This window comes from Saccostrea cucullata, unplaced genomic scaffold (assembly GCF_032062105.1).
Source record: "Saccostrea cucullata isolate Sc308-1 unplaced genomic scaffold, CSIRO_AGI_Scuc_v1 ctg836, whole genome shotgun sequence".
Classification (NCBI taxonomy): Eukaryota; Metazoa; Mollusca; class Bivalvia; order Ostreida; family Ostreidae; genus Saccostrea; species Saccostrea cuccullata.
In genome coordinates this window covers 37,387-61,725 of record NW_026924030.1, presented here as the reverse complement: position 1 = coordinate 61,725, position 24,339 = coordinate 37,387, and the positions used below count along the sequence as shown (strand labels likewise).

The window sequence follows — 24,339 nt, the reverse complement described above, 5'->3', positions numbered from 1 at the left end:
ATTTTGCAAAAATTGGTTACACTCTGAGGTCAAAAGTGTTGGTAGCCAATGAGAGGTCTTGTCACAAGAATCACAATTGTGAAATATATGAAAAACCATTGCTCCAACCAATCAAGAGATGTGGGAAAGGTTATAGTTTTTGTAGACACAAAGACGAACAGATCAAAACCTATGCATGCTACTTTCCATCCTGAAAGATAAACCTAATTTAGAGCTCCTTAGTTCACATTAGGCTATATATGAACCCCTGCCCTTCTCAGCAATCCTAAGACATGGAAAACACTAATTATAGTGGCAGATATATTTTATTTAAAAAATAACATATACATTGTACATTTTATTAACAATATAATTATTTTAATATCATAACATGGCAATAAAAAGATTGATTATTTGCACTATTACACTTTTATATAGTGTGTGTGATACATAAATAAATTTAGCATCATATTGGGGTCTGTAAAAATTTAAATCACAATTTTTCTCTGAATAAATATGAAACTTGAAAAAGCTATAAAAATAACACTGAAAATGGAGAATGTTTTCACTAATATTTTGGACTACAGGTATTGTTGACAAATGACAAGATGGCCAATGCATCACTTCCTGTTTGAAAGAGATTCTGTTTAACATTGAAATGAACCTATTTTTCTGATGCTAAAAATACACAGATGTACACGTGTAATAAATCATTTTCATCATGTCTGTTTGACAAAACTGTGAGACTCAAGTTTAAGCATGTCACTATCTCATGAATGTCCAAGCTATAAATGAAAATGTACTTTATTTGCCTCAAATGGAAATGAAATGATCATTACTTTCTCAAGTATTATTCTGGATACATAGTATTCACACTCACAAAGCAAACAAGAAATATTTGTCAACTTTTTGTATTCCATAACAGTTGATATATTTATATTATAACCCATATGTTACATAATATATGTTTTGCAAAAATTAAGCATAATTATATTTGTGTGATAATACTGTTATATTCATTTACACAATATATGGAAATCAAAAAAATAATAAAATCTATGTACAAATATTTCCTCCTCATTCAGTAAAAAAGCCATTTCCATTATTTGATATTTGTGGCAGTAAAAATATTGTAACAATCTGACCACAGTGACTACGTACATCTCTTTTTTGTTCAGTTTGATATTTAAAAAAAAATATAAAGTATATCACAGAGTCATACAGCTCTTCTTCATTTCATCGATTCATAACAGCATTAAAACTGCTAAGAATTTTGATATTTGTATTGAAGCAAGGTAATAAACCAATATGGTCTTGAATATATTTTTCACCAAGCTTTGACAATTTAAAGAGATCATGTGACATGAATCATGTGACTCATTCGCCCACAGCTATTGGTGGTGTTGACCTTGTTGTAGTCTGGGTACTGATCACACCTGTTCAAACTGGGCCTTCCGACTGCTGAGATTATTGTCTCTCGGACTCGTAGGTGGGCTCAGTGTTCCCCCTCTTGATTTCCTGTCAAAAATGAACATGAAAAGTCAGCTTGTTAAGATTACAAAAATTAATGATAACATTTTTTTCAGGCAAATGATTAGAAAATTATTAAGAAAATTTACTTCTTTATGAGTTTCATATTTACAAATTAAAGGAAAATCAGTTTCCTGCTAATTAATCAAATTTTGCAAAAATTAATTTTCGCAGCTATATAAACTTAGGACAAATATATCAATCACTGCATATATATCAGAAAATAAAATGACAGTTACAACTTAATCAAACAAGTATTCATAGTTGTAATTGAAAAATTGTAATAAACTTTATTTCCCCATAGAACTTACTTTAGTTCCTCCTCTCTCTCCCTCATCTCCCGCAGTTCTTTCTCGATTTTGGACTCGGCCTGATTTCTAGATTCCCTGTATGAAAAAGAGGCTCCACCAGTTTTGACAGTTGGCCTTTTGTACTTGACTGGCTCTTCCTTGCTGATTTGTGGGGACATCTTTGGGGGTTCCACATCACCGTTTTCGGAGGGGGTGTTTGATGAACTTGGACTATCCCCAGGGAGGGGAAGGCTTGATGTACTTTTCCTTGTTACAAAATTTCTTTTCACTGGTCCTTCATTTTTAGGAATGCCAGCAACTTCTGCATATTTTAATGTCCCTATGTGTTCCTCAGAAGTTGAGATAATCTTTCCCTCATCTCTAAGCTTGTGTTCCCTTTCTTTCTGTTTTAAAATTTCGTTTTGTAGCCGTGATGTTGCAAAGTTTCTCATGGACTTTGTTCCTTCTGCAGTGTTGACCTTGTTTCTGTAGTTATATGACACAGGTTCTTCATTCACTGAAGACTTTTCCGAGACATCGTCCCCTGCTGGTTTGACGACTTCAGAAAGTAATGGCAGTCCTTTCTGACGCCTCAGTTCATTTTCCCTTTCTCTTGCTATTCTGATTTCACGTTCAATAGGAGTTTCCTTCCTTTCCACTGGTTTGGAGTCTGTTTCATCCTCTTCTGCCGAGTCTGCAATGGGCTGAACACGAACTGAGCGTGAAGGGGTGTGACTAGAAACTTTGGGGGATTGAACACTTGGAGATAGTTGCCATGTCTTTTTCACAGTTTCTTGTGTAGGGGTTTTGGGTGGTGGTGGTTGTTTGTTGGTTGCTTCAGGAGCAGGACTAGGCTTGCTGCCTCCATGCATTCGCTCTCTCATCCTACGAATTTCCTCCTCCCTTTCTTTTGCCTCGCGTAGTTCCTTTGCAATAAGACTCTCTCCTTCATGATGAAAAGGTTCCTGAATTGCCTCTTCATATGTGACTTGCTTACTGTTTGTCACTGGTGCCTCCATTTTTTCTGGTTCTTGTGAAACTGGTTCTACCTTTTCCGGTTCTGGTTCCTTTACTTCTGGCTCTTTATTCAGAGAGTGTCTTTTGGCGATTTCCTCCTCTCGTTCCTTCTGGAGCCGAATTTCCTTGGCAATGAGACTCTCTCTACTGCTATCTGGGTTCTCTTCAACCTGTGGAAAAAAATATTCAGTCCTTGTAAAAACTGTGTAACATGTGTGAGTTGCCAATAAAATCAATCACGAACACAAAGCTTCATTCAAGGTATATTGATAAAGAATAAGACGGCTAATGCAATACTTAAATAAAACCCATATATCATCTAATGCACATATAACATTATGTAGGACTTTTTGTTGTCATTAAAACAAAAAATTCTTATTCTTTTAGGTTTCTATTTATAACTCTTAAATGATGCAGGAGTCTTAGAACAATTGAGAACTTCTTATATTGAATTTTTTTAAATTTCATAATATTAATCTGCATCAGTGGTTATTTAACAATTTATTTTAACATGCTTTCTCACTGGTAAAAAACATCACATTTTAAAATTTTTCACCTACCCGGTAAAAGAGTAATCTTTAATGATATCGGGTGAGGTAAAAGCTGTAAACTTTCAGTGTATTTCGTTATATACCCAACAAATACTTTATCCGACTTCATTATTCACACAAACCTGGGTTGGGCTCAAATCCCAGCCAAGATTTTATTGAACAGGTATGTATGTCATAAATTTCACTGGATGCCAATACTTTGTCTCAAATTGTTCAATGACACATATCAAGTCAAGGTAAAAATTTGTGTAGGATGGCTGATTTTTCTTTATCAGAATTTTAAGTAACCAGGCGTTTAGTGCAACTGCTGTAGACTTATCCATTTACTAGTTTATTTTCATCTGTGGTGATTTATCAAACAGTTTTGCAATTGCACAAACAAGTCACCCACGCAGTAATTTTTTAACTTATGATTCCATCAAATTTTAAATGCATTTTTAAAACCCCCTTTTTTGACTACTGGGTATTTTAACATACATTTATGAGCTTAATCTACAAGTTAGTGGTCGTTTTAAATTTTTCCACATTAATAATTTATAGTAACACATATATTATAATGCATTATTCATAATATTAAAGTATTTCCTTTTATATTCCTTTATATTCAGCGCTAAAAAAAACTTTTCCATTCTACACAGCTACACAATCATGCACCTTACGAATGTTCAATTAATATAGGATTAGTAACCTGTGATCTATATGTAATTTAACTGTGTTTTGACCCTAACTGACCTGAGGGGTGACAGCCGGCGGGGCTTTTGTTGTCAGTGCCTCCTCTCTCTCCTTCTGCTCCTCTATTTCCTGTTGAATCAATGTCTCCCGTTTCTGAAGCTCGGATCCCCGATCAGCCTCTGTCATCTCGTGGTACATTGTTTTGAACTCCGTGTTGTTGTTTTCATTTTCAAACATTTTCGTATTGACCTGATTTTTTGAGGCATTCTGTCGTTTGGCAAGTTCCATGCGTTCTTCTTGTTCTTTGCGCAGCATCTCCTCTCTTTCATTTGCCAGACGAATTTCACGTTCAATTGCACTTTCATTTGCGTAAGGGTCTTCCTCCATTTTGAATGGTTTTCTTGGCTGTGTGTCTTCGACTTCTGGTTGAGGAATCACTTTGGAAGACGGATTGGGTTTATACGGAAGTTTCACCTCCCAGTGTTTGACTGGTGTGCTCGATTTCTTGGGAGTTACCTTCGCGGGACTTGGCTCAGATTTGCTAGAACTCTGTAGGATGGTCTCCCACTGTTTCCTGGTGGAGTTTAAGTCTGCTATGGACTCCCTGTTTACAGTGTCTGTATTTCCATCCTCTTGTACAACATTCTGACTATAAAGGTCTACTTTGGGAGGTACTTCATCAAAGTTTATTGGTGTACCTTTGGACTTCACTGGTGAAGGAAGATCTTTCTGGTCATTTGCCTCTAACACAACACTGCTTTTGACGTCTGCTTGCTTACTCTCTGAAACACAAAATTTTATTCATTAACCTTCCAATAAAAACCTCAAATTTTAACCTACTTCAAGGGTAACTTTTGAAAAAAAAAGCACTGATCACTGGCAGATTGTCAGTTCATATATTTTTCCATCAGCGATGCATGCCTACTTTGTTTTACCCTACAAGATCTAAAACAAATCAATAAAATCCCAGGCCACCTTTCCCAAGACAAATAGAAGCAGACGTTCAAACAGGTAACACTATCTAACATTTAAGTACAACTTTGATTCAATTCAGGGTAACTGTACAACACAGAGACATACCATTAAAATTCTTCAGTCAAATTAAACGCCTTTTTTAATCCTCAAATTAACACAGTCTGGTAAGTTAATCCCAAAGTTTTCGTAGAAGATTTTTAACGTAATCTAACAACCTGTACATGTATATCCTCTTTCCTCAAAGTAAAAAAAGAATGTGACTCAGACACATTAATTACACGCAAGTACACCTGAAGGTTTAAATCACAATGTCATCAAATGAAAAATAAAAAAAAAAATGAATCTTTAATACCTGTCAGAGATATATATGCACAAGCAAAGCACACAATACTTCACCAATGACACCTCCGGCAAATTATGATTGCACTAAAACAGTAATGGCGCTTGTCTTTTAATTGAATGCAAAATTGAGGACAGTGACGTAAATGGGGGTGACCTGTTCGGGGCGGTGTTATAATGTTTACCTACCTGATGGGATATCCGTCTGACAGACACAAAGATAAGAAGTCTACTTATAGCTCAGCTCTCAAACATGCATTTTAAAAAATGGGCAAAACTTTTTAAGACCTAGCTGATCCATGTCACTTGGGTACGATCTGCATGTTCTTTTTTAATATTCATACTCGGACAATTAATAATTCACTCAACCCATATATATCCTTCTTTAAGAAATTTTCAATATTTATTTAGTTGTATTTAAATTCTTGTTATATTCTATCTTTTAATTACATATAAGAAGAATGAAATTCTTTGAAAAATTAAATGCCTCAATTGTTTACTTTCTATTCAAACCAAATGGTTTAAAAGTAGAATAACTAGATGTTACAGCCTTTTTTTCCATTGATGGATCATTGAAAACACTTTTTTTTTCAGAGGGCCTGGCACTTCTATACTGAGTATTTACCTTACCTGTTTCAGGAATATGAAGAATAAGAGTCGCATTGGATGAAAAGGTTTCAATGTATGCCATTTTGTAATATTAACAATAAAATCTCTCCAAATATTTGATCATAAATCAATTCCTCATTCAACTGCAATCTCCTTTGAATTTCATACTGTTAAGCACTTAAACAGAAAATATTCCTCAGCCAGAAAAATTCAGCGAAAATATGAAGTCGGCAAAACGGGTGTGTTGTCTTAAAATTGATATGTAAGCAGGTGAATTTCACTCAATAATCTCCCTCTTCAAGTCAAGTATATATTGGTAGCTATAGACCCTGTATCTCTCTGCCTGATGCACCTGGTCTGAAATGGTTCAAACTTTTCACTCTGATCTAGATAAGCCTCACCCTCATGTTGGGGCATTGTTTGTTTCGTTAATCTGCCCAGGTAAAATTAATTATGTAGGTACATCTCTGACAATTCAGGAAATATTGTCTAGAAAGGGTGAAAAAATGAATGTCAACCCTTCTGATAACGACGACAGGCCTGGAGGTTACATCTGGCCTTAGTGGCTTGCCTTAGCCCCTACAACTTGCATGACAACCAACACAAAAGCCAAAAATCTTGCCCTTTATATAAAGTAACGCAACATATATCATACTGCATATGCAGAGAATTTTTTAAAGTAAGAAGTCATATCAGATCACAGTTTGATATTCAGAGAAAGTGAAAATGATACCAGACCTTTATTTTACATCTTTCTATCTTATTCTAAAAAAGAATCCCCCATAAACAGAATAATAAAAACACATACATGTACTATATTTATGCAGTAAATGCTGTTTCTTACATATATGAATATCATCTCATTTATTAAATCTGCCTTGAGTGTGGGCAGCGAGCGTTTTCCCTAAGACAAAGTTTATAATATACATCCTACATGTCTTGATTTGTCTACAGATTAAAACATTTATTTCTCTAATCTCTGATCAGGCCTTCATTCATGTTCACTTGTCATAAATTTTAGGGTATTTAGACTTTCTGATTATTTAAAAACCCCTCAAGACTGACTATAAATTAAATTTCCACGCATATCTCTACTGGTTCAGATGAAGAGATAATGAATTTCTAGATATATATATACCGTAAACTTTTGTAGGTATACAATGACACTTTATTGCTCAACGCTCAATTACAACTCTTGCTTTCTATGGCAGATATTAATTCTATGAAAAATTTATTCAGAGGATTATATATCTGTAAATTTCATAAGAGCAGTTATAGCATTCTCCCCCATGGTGTTCATATGAAAAGCATGATAATTATCTTTTTTTTAGTTTTTGAAAGTTGACGAAAAATGACTTCTTTAAACCATCAGAAGTTAAACAAAATAAGAGACTTAGAGTCACTCTTGCAAAAATGTATACCAATACTTTTTACTATGTAAAGGCCTTTTTAACAATCTTTTTGCTAAAAGAAAAATGAAAATTTTACCAAACTTAAAAACTTTCACAACATTAAAGTGCAATGTACATGAACAAGGGTACCATAAGAGCTTGCAGAGCATTCCACATTGATTCAAATGCAAACTAGAGGTACTGTGAGCGATGAGCTCCACATTGATTCCCATATGGTTTTAACTGGTGAAATTATGTTTTCCTGTGGCCGGGAAACCCAAAATATGTTTCACACACAATGGCAATATGTAATAAAGATTCTGTGGAAGTTGCATCAAATTTCATTCAGTGGTATGAGAGGAGTTGCAAACAGACACAACTGCATTACTTTATTCCATCTAACTTTGTTGCGAGGGGATAATTATGTGTTTATAATAATAATAACAATACCCATATCAAATTAAAAATTATGTCACTTCTGTTTTGCACAGAATTTACTCACTCACTCACAAACAAACAGACACAATTGCATTACATTATTCCATCAAACTTATTACTTTGTGAATAAAACTAAATCTACAGTTATTTTAAGCAAGTAACTGATGATTTGAGACAGGCTACATACCATAAATGAGAAAGGGAGAAGACTGGGGATTGTCCATTAATTAATAATTAGTCTTTCCTGAACATCCAGACCCATATAGCTACTGGTATAAAAGTACGAACATACCCCTATATACCTTGATAAGATAAATCCCACATAACACAAATAGTTGACCTATCACTGAACAATTGTCCATCCACAACAATAAATTGAATCAGATAAGAATTCATCTATCTGTATATATACCTGTGATTTTAACTTTGCTTTCCTCAGCTACTGCCATGATCCTTAAACATGCAACTTCCAGTATAGATGCAGATATATGCACGATCAATACCTTAAATAAAGGTAGATCTGGGACTAGAATAATAATTACCAAAAGTAATTATGACAATAATGTTTTTTCCCCTCTCTCAGTTCCCAAACTGCAGTACGCTACAACACTAAAGTGACCAACTCCTTGACCAGCCTAGCAGTAGCTGGTGAAATCGAACTTCTGCATAAGTAACTAAGGCTTTACCTAATTATACCTGTATTTCTGTAAAATGCCAATTAACCTCACTTACCTTGTCAGCAACAATAATTGCCCCTTCTTAACGACTTGGCTCATTACCACTTAATTGTTTTCACTTTGTTCTTGTGTTTATTTAAGAGAAATAATTAAGACCTCCAAAATTTTCATTTCCTAACAAATTTGGGGGTTATCTGTATATTGAAATATTTGGATGCATTACACTACTAATTTTGTTGAGGGGGACTATAGAGGAGAATTTTAATCAAAGCACATCATAAATTGACGTTAATTTGAAAATAATTTCTAATTGACAAATAATTCTCTGGAAATAAATTGGAAGTATGATTAAACTCAAATCACATATTTACTTACAAATTAAGCATAGTGCAAATGTTTCAGCCTAGTATTTTTTGTTCCGTTACCCTTGAGGTTTAGGTATATCGACATCCAGGATTGGAATACTATAAGTGCCGTTTTTATGGTGTTGATCTTGGAAACAGAGTTACGTCCATTATCTCACCTGTTTTCTGCACATAATATATCCGCATCCTGGCACTTCTTCACTCGCTGCCAACCACCGGTTTGGATATTGATCACAGAACAATTCTCATAACTAATGGCTCAATTTTACAATATTACACCACGTATGAATATGTTCCTGCACTTACAACACTAATTTATGAGATTACAGAGGCCAAAATCAACATTTGGACAAGTAGATTAATATCTCAGGTAATGTGATTAAACAAATTAAAAGATTAATACAGGTGTAGTACAGAAATGAAGGTAGATACTGGCTATATTATTTTCCTTATATGGACAAATAAACAAAACAATCTGGATATAATGACTCCTTAGATCCACAATTCCAGTGAATTGCAGTTAATTTTTGTTCCCTGTGTAATCACGTTACAAAGGTACGGCTAGTTTGTACCCGGCATCCTGCCAAAGTTCCTGTTTTATCTTGGGTCGCATAAAAGCCTTACACACCCTTCTATAGCTCCCATTCAGTCCGCTTATTTGGCATAAATTCGGCAACAAACATGGCTATTCAGTGAGGTGATAAGTCACTTAGAAACTGTCTCAGCAAAAGAGAATCCAATAATATACGACCATCCACCACCTGAATGCAGAAGTCCGCTTAGAATACCCACTAAACCCATATTACACACACAGGACTTTTCAAAGTTAAGTATATCTGCCTCAAAATCAATAGATGAAATCAATTCTTTCAAAACAATACCTTTTTTTTTTAACAAACTGTAACCCAACGTCACTTTTTTTTCTACAGCTTGGAATGCAGTTCTTTGAAATTAAAAACCTAATAGCAAAATCGTTAACGCATGCAGTATTATTAATTCCTCCAATGCATACAAGTGTGTAAACTTACGTGAACATTTTAATCAATACAAAACATCAGGCAACTATTTACATTGATGCCTGTAAATTTACCTGCAAAAGCCTTTAATTAATAATTAAAATTCCAAAGAACTAAATCAATTTCATGGAAGTATATACTTTTTTGGTCACCATGCATCTAAAAAAGCACATCAATAAAGATCAGTTAAAGCAACATGCCTAGGAAAACTAACCTGTTTGGCAAGATTCCTCAAAATGAATGGGAAGAAATGGGATTTTTTCTCTCTATATGTCAACCCCCTAGCAAGCAATGACCCAACTCTCCTCGACAAGACTGGCTTTTTTGTGTAGAGGATAATAAGACATGTGAAGTGATGGTTATCTAATGTCTATAACAGTTGACCATTTCAGTTTGTCAAAGACTTTAGCCCTCAGAAAATGGCCAAAGGAGTTTAAACAACTTGTTGATTTAATCACGTTTGTTGGTCAATTAGCACACAATAGTGTCATTGAAGGAATAAGACAAGGCCTGGACCTTAGTGTTTGATTCTTTACTTTTAACAACATTCCACTGCTTATCTGTTTTCATAATTTCAAGAATTAGACACTGATCGACTCAAATGATTTCACTGTTGTTGTCTGAATTACATAACTTAAATTCCTCTTTTTTAAAGAACCAACTCATAATAAGAATACTAGTCATTCATATTACCATTATACTCTTTTGTTCCTAAAACAAAATGATTGTAAAAATAATGTTCACACATTATTACTATATGTTATTGCATTAAATCACTTTGTGTTCCTAGATTTTAAACAGACAAAATGATTGTGTAAAAATAATGTTCACATATTATTACTGTATGCTATTGCATTAAATCACAATTGTTATGTCATTGTGCCAATCATATATCCAAAAAAAAATAACCAACCTTCAGTGTATACATTCAAGATTTTAAATAGAAAAGTTTTCATACATATTCATAAACACAAATGTGTAATCTGCAACACCTTAGAAAATGAAGAAAATCAAGAATAAAACTTAAGTTAAAAATCTTGACAATTAAAGTGACAATATTTTGTATTTTGAAAACAGACATATGAAGATGTAAATTAATTGTACAAACTGTATAAAGTTCAATTATCTCTCTCTATTTCAATACAGCACAAACATGATACATTTCAATTGTTATCTCTCTTTGAGGAAAAAATGAATCAGAAAAAAATACCATCAAATCTCTTAAAACACATAATGAAAGGCACAGTGCACTTAAAACCCCAGATAAAACAAAAAAAAAAAAACTACATCAAAATGTCTTACAGTGTTTATACATTTCAAAAAGTTGTCTTTCTTGCATATAAAATCCACACATTAATTTGAAAAAGCTTTTCATGACATAATTCATAAACACAAAACAGATAGATGGTGCTGACAAACTGTTCATCTCTAACACAACCAGGAAATGAAGAAAATGCACATCTAATAATGTGTCCTAAAACTTACAGTTTAGAAACTGTCCTTTATGAGGAGTTGCGCTGACCTCAAGGTGACAGTAGTGAAAAAAGCATTTCCTGGTAAGCACACTTCCTAAATACCTGACATTGTCAAATCCTTAATACAGGTTCTAAATCAGGAAAACAGGTTAGTAAATATTGTGTCCTAAATACCTGTATGGTCTGCACCTGAAGATCTCTATATTCAAGTGAAATGCCTAAGTTAAAAAGTGATCTAGCCACTGAATAAATTAATTGTACAAACTGTATAAAAGTTCAATTACTCTCTCTGTGTTAGAATCAAGATATTTAATAAATACAGCTCTTTACAAACATGCCAATCCTTTATATTCTGTATGGCCCTAAGAATTAATCAGCTGTGAAAATTGTGTCCTAAGGGTTATCTCTCTTTATGGTTGCGTACAGGTAGGTGATGAATCAAGTCAAAATAAATTCAAGGTATAAAGTAAAATATAAAAATATAAGTACTATAGATTTGAAAGTGCCCATCAATTCTTGTTCCATGGCACAGGTCAATGGATGTGAGTAATTTGCATTAAAACATCCCTGGGCATAGAAAAACAAGAAAGACTTCTTACCATCATTGGCTGAGACCACTGCAAACTCTGTGATGCCCCTCCTCTTGACCATGGACTGACTGATGACCGCCTTCCTCTCTCCGTCCACCTTCTGGAGGTGTTCGTCTGACATCTCCTTGGACGTGGATCGGATTGTCATCTTGGGGGGCTGATTCACAGTCTCTGAAAACTGCTGGGCCTTTTTAACAAAAACTTTGGTCTCTGTGTTAGGTACCTCTGTTACGTAGGATGAATGAGTCTGGTAGGAGACTTCAGAGGCAATGGGAACAAACTCTGGCTTGGCTTCTATCTTAGTAACACTGATCTCATCTGAGGGCAAGGACTCAGAAGTTGGCTCACTTTCGGCCAGAGTGACCTTGACCTGCTCCACAGTGTCAGAGATGACCTCGTCCTTGACATCCTCCAGGGTACTGCTGAGGCTGACCTGGTTGGAGTTGACCATGTCCTCGAAGGCTGAGTCTGCCTGAGATGTGGGGGACTGGACAGAGGTGCTGTGAGACAAAAGCTGTATATCCCCACTCTCTTCTATCTCACCATCCAGCAGGTTCATAGGAATATGGTGGTCAGTTTTGTCATCCCCTGATTCAAAAATACAGATTTCTTCCATTAAACATTTAACTTCAATATCTATTGCTATTTTACAAGTTGACTAGACACCTTTCATATCATTCATAATATGCAAGTCATTGAAATCCATCAATTTTATTTTACTATTTTTTTTAATATCGATGACAAAATATTATGGTATGTATAAAACCTTGATTTTATATTATCTAAAATAACCTGTTTTTCCAAACATCATAAATAATCAGAAATCATCTAGTTACGCTCTTAACTGGGCTCTAAATGACTTTTTTATGCTACCGTTCATCATAAAACTCTAATAATCATACATCACTGTCTACTTTCAGTTTTCCTGCCTTAACCTCACATAGCTTTCGTCCCAGTAATAATGAGCTTACCTGGAGTGAATGAGCCGTTCTGATTGAGAAGGTCAGATAAATCAGAATCAGCATCCGAGTCCACCTCCTTAAACTCTTTCTCTTCTTTCAAGCTGATCTCCAGGGATCCTTCCCTGGGTACTATTGAATCCACCTCAACAGACATTTTGGTAGAAATGGATCCTTCAATAAGATTGTCTTTATCACTAATGTCACTAAGCTCAGGCTGTCCAGAACTCTCTACCGCAACCTCTTCAGTTTTTAAAATTTCCTCTTCTATGACAGGAGCAGAAGTTTCAGTGACTTTGACTTCCTGTGCTATCACCACAGCTTCTTCTCCAATGGAAGCAGTGTCCGGTTGTTTGGGTAGAAGTGGAGGTGGTGCAGAATTTGGCAGATCTGGGGGAATCGAGTCTATACTACACAAAGATACCGTGTCTGGATTGGGAATTTCAATATGTTCTTTAGAGAAAGACACAGCTTTGCTTGGGGCTTCCTTTTCTTCAGAAACTTCTGGAACAATTTCAATGAGTTTGATATCTAAATGATTCACAAGTATACTCTCCTTCTCATTGGGATTAAGTTCAGAGTTCAATGTTTCACCCTTTGTTTTATTTTCTATCACAGTAATGCATTCTTCACTTGCTCTTTCAGAGTTAAGTTGTTCAGATTCAGTTTTGGACACCTCTGGAATTACACCCTCTGGAATTTTTTCTAAAGTTACACTTTCTGGAGAACAAGAGACATTAGATTCTACAGCAGACTCAAAGACTTCTTCTGCAGGAGCAGATTCGACAGGTTTCTCCTTCTGATCTTCGCTGAAGAGAAAAGATGACCTTGGAGACCCAGGGTTGTTGTTTTCTGTAGTCTTTGGGGATGCAGGTTCTTCACCGCTGCTGGATTTCTTTCTTCTTGGAGGTCTCTCTGGATTTCCTGCTCCAGATGGTACCGGGATTCTAGATTCTTTACTTGGAGAACAGGGCGGAGGGGGAGCTCGGGTTTTCTTTGTAGAAGCTAGGCGAGTGGGACTGGTGGAAGTTGAGGTCTCGGTTTCTGGACAAGTTCTAGATTTGGGTTCAGGTTTATCACTCTTTAAAGGCGAGGACAGTGGCCTGTCAGGGGCCCTGGATTTCTCGGTTCTGTTTTCGAGGTTTAGGGACCGACGGTTTAATCGCTTCTCCCTTGCTGCTTCACTATCTTCATTCTTCCTGTCTAGAACGTAACTTCTGCGTTTGGCTGTGTAATCTTTGTCGGCCGAGCTCTTGGATCGTCGTGGGAACTTTTGTTTCTCTCTCTGTTCCTCTTCCTCTTTTTCCTTTTTCCTGGCTAAATAGTCAGACGGGTTCCTCTGTAATGAGAAATTGTACCCAATTAAAGCAACATGCAGAAATAATATTTCCTATTACATGTACATAAATAGAACACTAATTTGTGTGATAATTTCAAAACAAAATCAGCTTACAAAGTTGTATAAATTAAGCATTATATCACAATATATTTTAAGCTTAGAGCAAATTTATATCCACTGAGATATCAAATATTCTTCTTGTCAAAATCAATGATACAAATGAAGGAAAAAAATCTATTTATCACAAAAAAGAACACAATTCTGCCTCAACATGTGTTACCAACCTATAAGATATATGCATCTATCAGAAATCACTAAAACGAAATCAAGTAAGAAAGGAATTTATTACTTCCTCCTATACGACTTCAACATTTAAATTTGTCACCTCATTTTTTACTCCTTATACCGCATGAAAAAAAAAAGAAAGAAAATGCCAAGACTTTTTTTTTTAATTTAGTTCATAATAAAATGCATTCAAAGTTATTGTGCTACCTGAATAGTGACATTACTTACTCAATACATAGATGGAATGCGTTATTGATTTGGAGGCTTTCTTTAAACTGATATAATAAAACTGGGGTGCGTTTGGCTAGGTCAACATACCTGGTCTTTCTTACTGGGTAACAAAAATCTCTATACACATATTTCAATACCTCTTCAAGACTTGACGAAACTTGCCCTTTTTCTTTCCACTGATTACAATATTAGAACAAAAGCTGACCAAATGTAATTTGAATTGTTAATTATCAAAATTTTGACCTTATGAATGCCATTTAAATTTTTTACAAACATCTTGACAAAGACTAAATTAGAATTACAAATATATGAATTCATTTTAAACTAATATGTGGCGTTTACCAACTTAGCCATGAAATTCGTCAAAAGAAGTGAAGTAAACCTACACGCACTATAATGACTTACCCGTGCTAAGAAATATAATGGTAAACGTAATCCGAATCAAATTCCTACCTATAGCTAGCTGCAAGCTATCTACCTGTGACAATGAATACACAGGGTGCTCTCCAAATTTATGATCTGGCAGGAATTCAGGGGAAGGATTGACATATACAACAATCAATACTCAAGCTATATCACCATTTTCTCAAAGATTTTTAAAAATTCTTGGAAAGGTAACGCTAACTCTCAAAAGGGAACTAATCACTGATTTATGGCTGTTGACAGATTTAGAATTTCCACATAAACAGGCGATATACATTTTTTAAAACCCCCTTAATTTCAAAAATTTAAGAATATCTTTATAACTGGTAGCTTACAAAACTTATGATAAAAAAATAATTCTTTTTCCTACTATTGAAAAAATAGACAAAGAAGAAAAAATAACATTTAAAATCCTCCTCTTCCACTAAATACTTACAGTACAGTTTACTGTGTATCAGCGGACAATGATTCACAGTTATTATTAAGAGATCATTGGATACTACAGAGCTAGTTACAGGGCTATTATACACCTAAGTAGGTGCAACTTTCCCTGTAATGCTTCGTAACCTCGGGTGCACAGCGATGATTAGGAATCAATCACAGATCGTCTGCCCCTTGTCAAATCAATAACCAGTCGTTTTATTACAGTCATTATTAGTCAACATCAAAGATAGGTTTATACTTAATTAAATGTCCTATAGACAATCAGACAGCTACTAGTTTACAAACAAATACATGTATTACTTTAACCATCATCATTTCAGGAAGACCAAAAGTACTTGCATCTGATATTTTTCTCTTAGTTAGAATGGTATGAGGATTTATCAGTCTAGATATTATTTAAGATTTAATCACCATATGAGGTGATATTTTCTTCTGCAGATTGACTCTTTTGATTGAACAGCAAAGCTATCAATGTACAAAATTCCTATGTATCCTATTGCCACAAAAATGGCATCTTTTCTTATAACTAGCACAATTCAAACACATGCATCTCCCAAATACATTAATTGTATATAAATAACAAAAAAGGTGAATGATTGAATTTGCTCAAAAATTTGAAATAAAAGTAAATTAATTTACAAAGTAAAGAAACAACCAGAGCCCCATGGTCCACAATGTTCACCTGAATATGGCCCTGTTGTTTAACGACAGAAGATTTTAAAAGGACTAATCATTGATGTCCTATTCTTGAGATTTTTTTACCTACATATTCCTCTGCAAAACTTTGATCACCCATTGTTGCCCTATTTTAAGCCTAGTGGTCAGGCACTGTAAAAACTTGTATCTACATTTTATAAAGGTTTCACATAAATTTACTTTTCTGGCCCAGTGGTGTTTTAAAGAAGATTTTTAAAAGATGCAACCCAAGTTTCATCAATTCTTATACTAATTAACTCCTTATAAAAGAGGGTGTAGCCCATCATTTGAACAAACCTTCAGCCAAGGATGCTTTGTGGCAAGTTGTGTTGACATTGGCTAAGTTATTCTGGAGACAGAGTAAAAAATATGGAAAGTTGCAGATAGATGAAAAGCAGAAAAAGTATTCAACAAAGTGAGATAATTAAAATGAAAGGAAGAATCACGAAAGGATGCAGTTCATTTTTAGGGAGATTTCTTTTTTTTAAACTAAAAAATCTGTTTCTTTTCATTTTGTTTTCCTTTTCTCTCTCCTTTCTAATACATGTAACACTTTGCATTGTCTCCTTTGCATTGTCCATATGAATCAAACAGCTATATACTACATATTAAATGCTGAAGAAAAATCCTATTTTGTGTTTCTCATTCATCTCTAGGGGAGGGAATATTCTCTCTCTTTCTCTCCAACCAAGCATGCTAATGAATAAATCTCTCCCTGTCCTACTTTTTAAATTCCATGTTTAGAAACAGGCACGGGTGAAAGATGTATTTGTTTAATGTTGATTTTACTTGTAAATTAGTTTTAAAGTAAACCAATCATGCAAAACTCCCTCTAGTCTTTTAACCCTAGCATTTCAATTAAACCCTCAATCAATCCCGTAATACACTACTCTACGCACTGCTTAGCGAAGCAATCAAATTCTTCACACAAGTCATCTGATATTCCGAAAGTATGTTATATATCCTGAATTGAACCGTTTGTTAAGTTTTTTTTTTGCTAAATAGGTCAATGAAAAAAATTATCTACCATCTGCTGCAAAATCTTCAAATTTTTACAAAATTAGGAAGAAGACATGACTCACAAAATCTTCAAAAGAGCTTACATCTTGAAAAAAAATCCTCCACATAATTTTCAAAGAATTTCTTTAAATATTGACAAAATTAAATCTATTTTTTGTAGCTGAATATGTCTAAGTACTGGAATCCTATTAAATGGAAAAGGGATCAAATGATGATACCCAGTCTAAACATAAATAATATTTTTAAAAATGTAATTTAAATTTAAGAAAAGCAAAAGAAATTGAGTTACCTTTAATTTGGTCAATCCTTTCAATACAGATAAAGCCATGTTTCTGTTTTTTCCCTAATTATATAACACAATTTAATCAACACATTTCCTTGCGAAAAAAATTTCCCAAAGTCCAAAAACGGTTGCTTCTTCCAAGTACTGTCAAAAAAAAAATCTCAGAAGGGGAGAGGCCAAGACTGAATTTTTACTTCTCTCAGTTAAATCATTCAACCGTGGAGCATTTGTAGGCATTGTATGGTATTGTTGTTATAAAGTTCAGATTGTTGACACTTCACGAAGCAATCGGGGCAGGGTACATGTAACTGTTCCTGTACAACAACGGCATGAAGGCGCTGGACATCAGAAACATAGGAACCTCAAAGACTACTCAAATCCCAATGTAAATTTACAAAACTGACCAGCGGTCAAGTTATGAAAGTTTAGAAATGATGTCAAATACTTCAATATCACTATGCATGTTATACTGAGCGACGTATGTGACAGCTATCTCAATGAAATATGATGCATCAGGAGCCCTTGGCTTACTTAACAGGTGTTTGGTCACTTTAATTGATCACTAACTCTTCTTAAATTACATTTTTTTTTTACTTACCTTGACGTTTACATGCAAATAATAAAAACAAATTAATTTTTTAACCTAATACTTCTTACCAGTGTCCTTAATGTGTTGTAGTTAAGGTGTTGAATTTACATAGGTTCTAAACAACCAAAAAAATACTATTGTCCCAAATATTTATATTCATTAGAATTTGAAATAAATTCAGATCGAAAAAACATATAATTACACAAGACACCTGATCTTGATGCTAACACTTAAATCTTTGTTTCCTTCAATGAAGGCTTTATGCATATGTTTTGCATTTTTAATTAGTTCATCTAAACATTTATATGAAGTTTTTTTTTGTTTGTTGACGTACAAAGCAAGAAGATGAATTACTTTGCAAGAGCTAGGCAATATATTCAAATCAATTTCTTCCCAATTTTATGTAAGATTTAAAGGACCAACACAAATGCAGTAACAAAATGCAACAAGAGAAGCAAAAGTACCCATATAATAGACATCAAAACTACATTTCCTGTTCTCAATGCAGAGTGCAACAAAAGTTATTGAATGATTATTAACGGGTTCATGTAAAGAATATGACAAAATCTTAAGAAATTGACCAATTATATTGTAAAAATTAGAGATTTTATTTGATGAAATATGACATGAAAAAATAAGAAATATTGTTGACTTGACAACTTCATCAATCATTTATTGACTGTTCTAAATATTTGCTAAGAATTGCAAACAAAGCTACATGTCAAGAAAACTCTCATGCATACATTAAACCAATATTTTTGAAAATTTGAAGTAAACAGCCCGATAAATTGAAATAGGAGAGTAAGAAAAGTCGAGCAGTATGCCTAAATATATATGCCTGAAAAAACAAAAAAATGATGTGACTGAAATAAAAAGCCATAAACACAGGAGTCCTTGCCTACCTGTCAGTCAAAGTTCCAGCTGGTATATACCTACATACAGACTGTATTACAATGTCTTAGACTGGGAACTCTGTGTAAAGCATATGTCACAGGATACAAGAACATCATTTCCCCATTTATCAAACAAACTCCTTAGCTTGGTGGCACACATGCAATCTAATGTCAGGTGTGAAAACGTATAACTAGAGATTAAGTTATTGTACACACAGGTAAAATGTCAAAGAATTGAGAAAATATATCTGAATCAAAAGTTCTCTGGGATGTGCTAGCTTACTTCATACAGGCACATTAAGGAAGATTATGCAATTTTTAAATTTAACTTCTCATAGCATTCAAACAGTTGTGGTAACTTAAAGAAATGTTATATGCATATTTATCACTGAAAGGTACACATATTTATTTATACTTGTACTTGAATATTCTATATACTATCGACCAGTATGGCAATCCGTTTAGTTTATATTAGAAATTATCTAAATTTTTGCAGTGGACATATTGGATATAAAACTTCTTCCTTAAAAAATATAGCAGTCAGGGAACCTGAGAAGTCTTAGATGTTCCCATTTCAAGTCCACAAGAAAATAAGAATCTATTTCACCCTTTATTTCAACATGCAAAGCTAAAGTTAATTTGCACACTTTTGTTTAAAAAAAATAAAACTCTAGAGTTAAAAACATCATTGGGCAACCAAAAAATGCTCTTTTGAAAAAGAATAAAAAATGTTAGCAAATCTTTTTAAGAAAAATACAGACCCAATTCTTTACCTATTAAAAAAGATATTTCATTATTTTCATGATATGACATAATCTCTTGGAAACAGTGATATTCAAATCTTAATTCAAAATTTTATTAAAAAATAGAATGAAAATTTAATAATAACTACCCTGACAGGGATTTTACTTCTTTTCTTTGTATCCAAGCTCAATGCACATTGCTCGATCTCCATCACTCTATTATAATCCTTAACTTAAAACCATCTGCATTGAATTCCTTATAGATTACAATGTAAAAATTGTCACTTCTCAACCTCAAAAATGTCTTTGGCCTGAGTCCAGTTCAAAGATAAGCAAAGTTTCAAAAGTTTATCCAAAAGAACAAACAGAAATCTGCCCTCTTCAGATAATCCTGCATTTGTGGATCTAGATTTGTAATAGTAGCACGTCTCTCTTCAACGACTTTGTATATCAGTCATATAGGTTCTTCTATTCTAAATGAGGCTCAATACAAAACACTTGTAGCTTTTTAAAGGCTATATATCGAACCAAAATATTATCATTCACTCCAAACATATGTGGTATTGAACTTCTGCATGTAGATAAAAGGGTGTAATGTGACACCCTATTGAGCACCTAGCTATAACAGTCTACAACCAATGAAACTTCCGTGCAAAGAAAACCCATCAAATATTGCTATTTCTTGTCAACAGCTTGTATTTTATATTCAATTTGATAGTAAAATATTCTCTTCTTGCGTCTCTTCTTTCGAGTGAATCAGACTGAGACTCAGTTCCATTCAGAAACCCCAGGGATATTAGAGTCAAACTGAATATGCTTGTTTGGTCATAATATTGGATTATGAGCTTTTAGTTTCAAAATCTCTTCTCAAAAGGGGGTTAAAGAATTTAACATTTTTGATAAGACTTTGTCCCCCCAGTTAAAACCACTGGTCTTTAAACTTTGCAAAGGGAAAGTTTAGTTGACAAATATTTTATCTCTACAACAAATCAAATAAACATGCACAATTTTACTCCCAGATTGTGACAGATTGTTTTGTTCATTTTATGTCAACTTGGTTAGAGGTTTACCATAGTGCTGACAAGAGAATGGAAATTGCTCAGAGATTGGGTCTTTCAAACTCTTCAATAGTGCATGGTTTTCCATAACACTGTGTGATATAAAAGCGAATAACTCTATCAATTTTTGTATAGAACTTAACTAGTCATGGAGAAATCTTCAAATAATGATTGATAAATCTAAAGGTGTGTAAATAAAAGTGATAATACACAATTCCTCAGTTGTCAGGCTTCTTAATATTTTGGTTTATGACCTACAGAATAAACCACAGACAACTGCTTAGGGATAGATGTGGGTTTTTTTATTGCAACTTATCATATTTTAACTTTTATTTCTTTAATATACCGGTAGCAACAAATTCAAACAATTTAAAAATGTAAAAATTGAGTGGCACAGCAAACAGCAGTTAATGAAATCACAATGTATATTTTATATATTCATAGAATGCTGGGGATTACAGCATCCTGTCCACTCATAAATGCTTTTTAATGGTTTTTAATGAATTATGTACAATTAACATTTCTTAGCAGAGAATAGTTAGCATTACAGCTTTTTAATGGTTTTTAATTCAATACTGAATTTTTTTCCATGTACAATTAACATTTCTTTTTAATTTGTGGGTAGAATAGTTTAAGCATTACAGTAAATTACATGTATATAAAGTATGATCCAAAATTTTATTATTATGTAAATAATAAAAAAGTGTTGTTGTTGACGCAATATTCAGATCAAAACAACAAATAATTTACATACCTTAACTTTCTCATTAATAAGCCAACAAAAATGTTCAACTTCAAATCAATGATCAAAACTATGCTGCCCAAACAAGTGTATACCTACCCAAATCTCTCCAGCAAGTCCATTCACACAAAAAGTTTGAAAGTGAGGAAAGATTAATTGAAACGTTATTGAATATGCTCTTGCCAACTGGGTCTTTTACTCAATAAAATTAAATGCTTGATACAATGGCCAGAATAATGTATGCAAAGACTATAATTCCATTTTCTTTTGTGTTTTTAAAAGGCATAGAAGTGCCATTGTCTATTTAATTGTTTGCGAACCTTCCAATCAGGAGAATGCGCGTAATTTTGTCCCAACCAGGAGAAATGCCAAATTTGGTCAAAATCAGTACAACGCAAATATGTGGTTGTTTGGGTGTTATTTTATCTCTACAATGATCCTTTTTCTTAAGTCTGTTGAAAAGTATTTGAACCTTACACCTACAGTACCGGCATAACAAAAGAAAAAAAATACTGGATGGATACATGTTATGCTTAAAAAGACAAGATAGCCCATCTCAAGAACTTTGAAAAAGAAAAAAAAACATCAGATAAAAATACGGGCTATATAACCTTACTATGAAAAGAATAAGTCTTCAAGAAAAGAAGCTGCAAAAAACTGATATACAAGAAAACGGTCCCATTTTCCCACAAATATAATTGCAAAAGCAAAAAATAAAAAAGATGACAGATCTGAACAAATTCAATGTATGGTCTGCATTGCAAGTAGAAAAGATATCTAGGGCAAAATAGATAATAAATTAAATGGAAGTCTATACCTACAGAAGAGTGGGCATATCTAACTAAATCTCTAATTCTGGCTACGGGCATCTTAAGTGTTGCTATGAGAGAAACAAGCATTGTCCTATTTCTTCAGACATTGTTTGATAAAATGTCCATTCCACACTTTAAATCCAGGTTTTTTATTTCTTTCTTTTTCCCCCTTTTACCTCAGGTGCAAAAGTTTATTAAAATCTTAAAAAGATTTATTTTCAAAATTTTAAAATAGACTCTCTGTCTATAAATTACTAAAAAAGACATTTATAAAATTTAAATTTGTAAGTTATATAATAAGTGGATACTATCCTGGCATAATGGAAGACAGAGGGGATAGATGTGTCTAACCTGGCTCTGTTTATAAGCTTGATCAGATTAAAGGGGTCATATTTTCAATGAAAAAAAAAAAATTCTATATATAAATGACAAGAGAAATAAAGTCTGTAAATACAGACATAAGGCTTAAATACATCATTATAATATAGATCACACTGTAAGCTATTTGCTTTTCTGCAATTTAAATCTAGACAAGCTGTTTGCACACATCTTGCATAAAAATCTGGCATTTGATTGTAAGACATTTTATCTGTTATTCTTTTGTTCACTGGTTGGTTTCAGTGAAAATCATCAACAACCATAAAATAAATAAATAAAATATCTATAATTTGATAATGAAGACTTTCTTGGACCATAAGAATGGAAACTGAAACAAAGCATTTAGTACTACACTTTGCAATTAATATCTATAAAATCAGAAAATAGTAGCAGTACATTCTAAAAAGTAAAATCCTTTTTTAAAACTGCTACATGTTATGCCAGTTTCCACAAGATGAAAAGAGAGACATGTCTTATTGCCAAACAAAGATGCACTCCACTATCTGTTCATTTGAAGTACATACCCTTGTAACCTGAAGTAGTCAAAAAGAGATAAAGTACTTCACTACAATCCAATACACATGTACTTACAAACACTAGCTGTCCACCCGACTCCTGGTTCAGTTTTTGGAATTCTGCTTTGAGGTCCACCAGTTTCCGGTGCAGGTCATGGAATTTCTGGTCACTGAGGGCAGCCAGTTTATTCTGGCACCAGTTCAGACCCATCCACGGGTCACTGTCGTCCGAGACTGTAAATACACAACAGTGGGGTAATAATACAAGACAACTTACAACATGATCAAAGACAAGGTCAACAGAGACAACATGGAATAATATATTGATACTTTTTTTTCTAACATGTATTACACAAAATGATTTTCATTCCCTATGTATTAACTACTGTAAAACAAGCTCAATAGCAAACACACTTATAATCAATTGACAATTAAAGCAAAGTGATTTTCATTTTAAACTTAACTGATATACCAAATTACACTTAAAACAAAGCAAAATCTGTCATCCCTTGCTTTGTGTAATAAGTGAGTTTTTACTATAACAACTAAATTCCACACCTTCTACAGTTTTAAACACTGGATCCTCCCCCTGGTTTGTCATCTCGTCTGTAGCTGACATTGAGGTTGACTCTTCGTCTGACCAGGATCCAAGAAATTTTTCCCCAAACTCGTGAAGACTCTCCAGGAAAGCCTGAGTCTCCGGTGGGTGCTTTGTATTGTTGTTGTTGAGTGAGTTTGGACTCAGAAATAAGTGTGAGCCCGAGACAGAACTGTGATGGAGGGACTCGGTCTCGAATGGATTGAATGGCAGATGGACCTCGGGCTCCTCCCCCTCAGATAAATTACTCTTCTTTCTCTCCTCTGTAAAATATATCAGCCACAAAAAAAGGTAGTAAATAGAAGGAGCAAATGCTAAGGAAAGAAAACCAAAACAACCAACTAAACTACAATTCTTGTAAAAAAAAAAAATGGATACTACAGTAAAACTCGGTTATAACAAAGTCACAAAAAATTA

The 24,339-nt window shown here is 33.8% G+C and overlaps 2 protein-coding genes across 2 annotated transcripts in view; both read right to left on the bottom strand.

Moving 5' to 3' along the window:
- Window positions 1-286: 286 nt before the first annotated feature.
- LOC134265525 (titin-like) lies at window positions 287-13,040 on the bottom strand. The gene is made up of 5 exons (XM_062747744.1): window positions 12,886-13,040; window positions 11,924-12,502; window positions 4,100-4,821; window positions 1,821-2,986; window positions 287-1,497 (listed from the first exon to the last, which is right to left on the bottom strand). The coding sequence occupies exons 1-5, from the start codon at window positions 13,028-13,030 to the stop codon at window positions 1,410-1,412; spliced, it is 2,700 nt and encodes an 899-aa protein (XP_062603728.1). The 5' UTR covers window positions 13,031-13,040; the 3' UTR covers window positions 287-1,409.
- Window positions 13,031-24,339, bottom strand: part of LOC134265519 (uncharacterized) — a gene marked incomplete at its 3' end in the record, with an annotated part of 38,676 nt that continues 27,367 nt past the window's right edge. The window contains exons 12-14 of the mRNA XM_062747739.1: window positions 23,883-24,185; window positions 23,401-23,558; window positions 13,031-14,212 (exon numbers count right to left, since the gene is read on the bottom strand). Coding sequence (XP_062603723.1) covers window positions 13,031-14,212; window positions 23,401-23,558; window positions 23,883-24,185 — 1,643 coding nt within the window. The remainder of the gene's footprint in view (window positions 14,213-23,400; window positions 23,559-23,882; window positions 24,186-24,339) is intronic.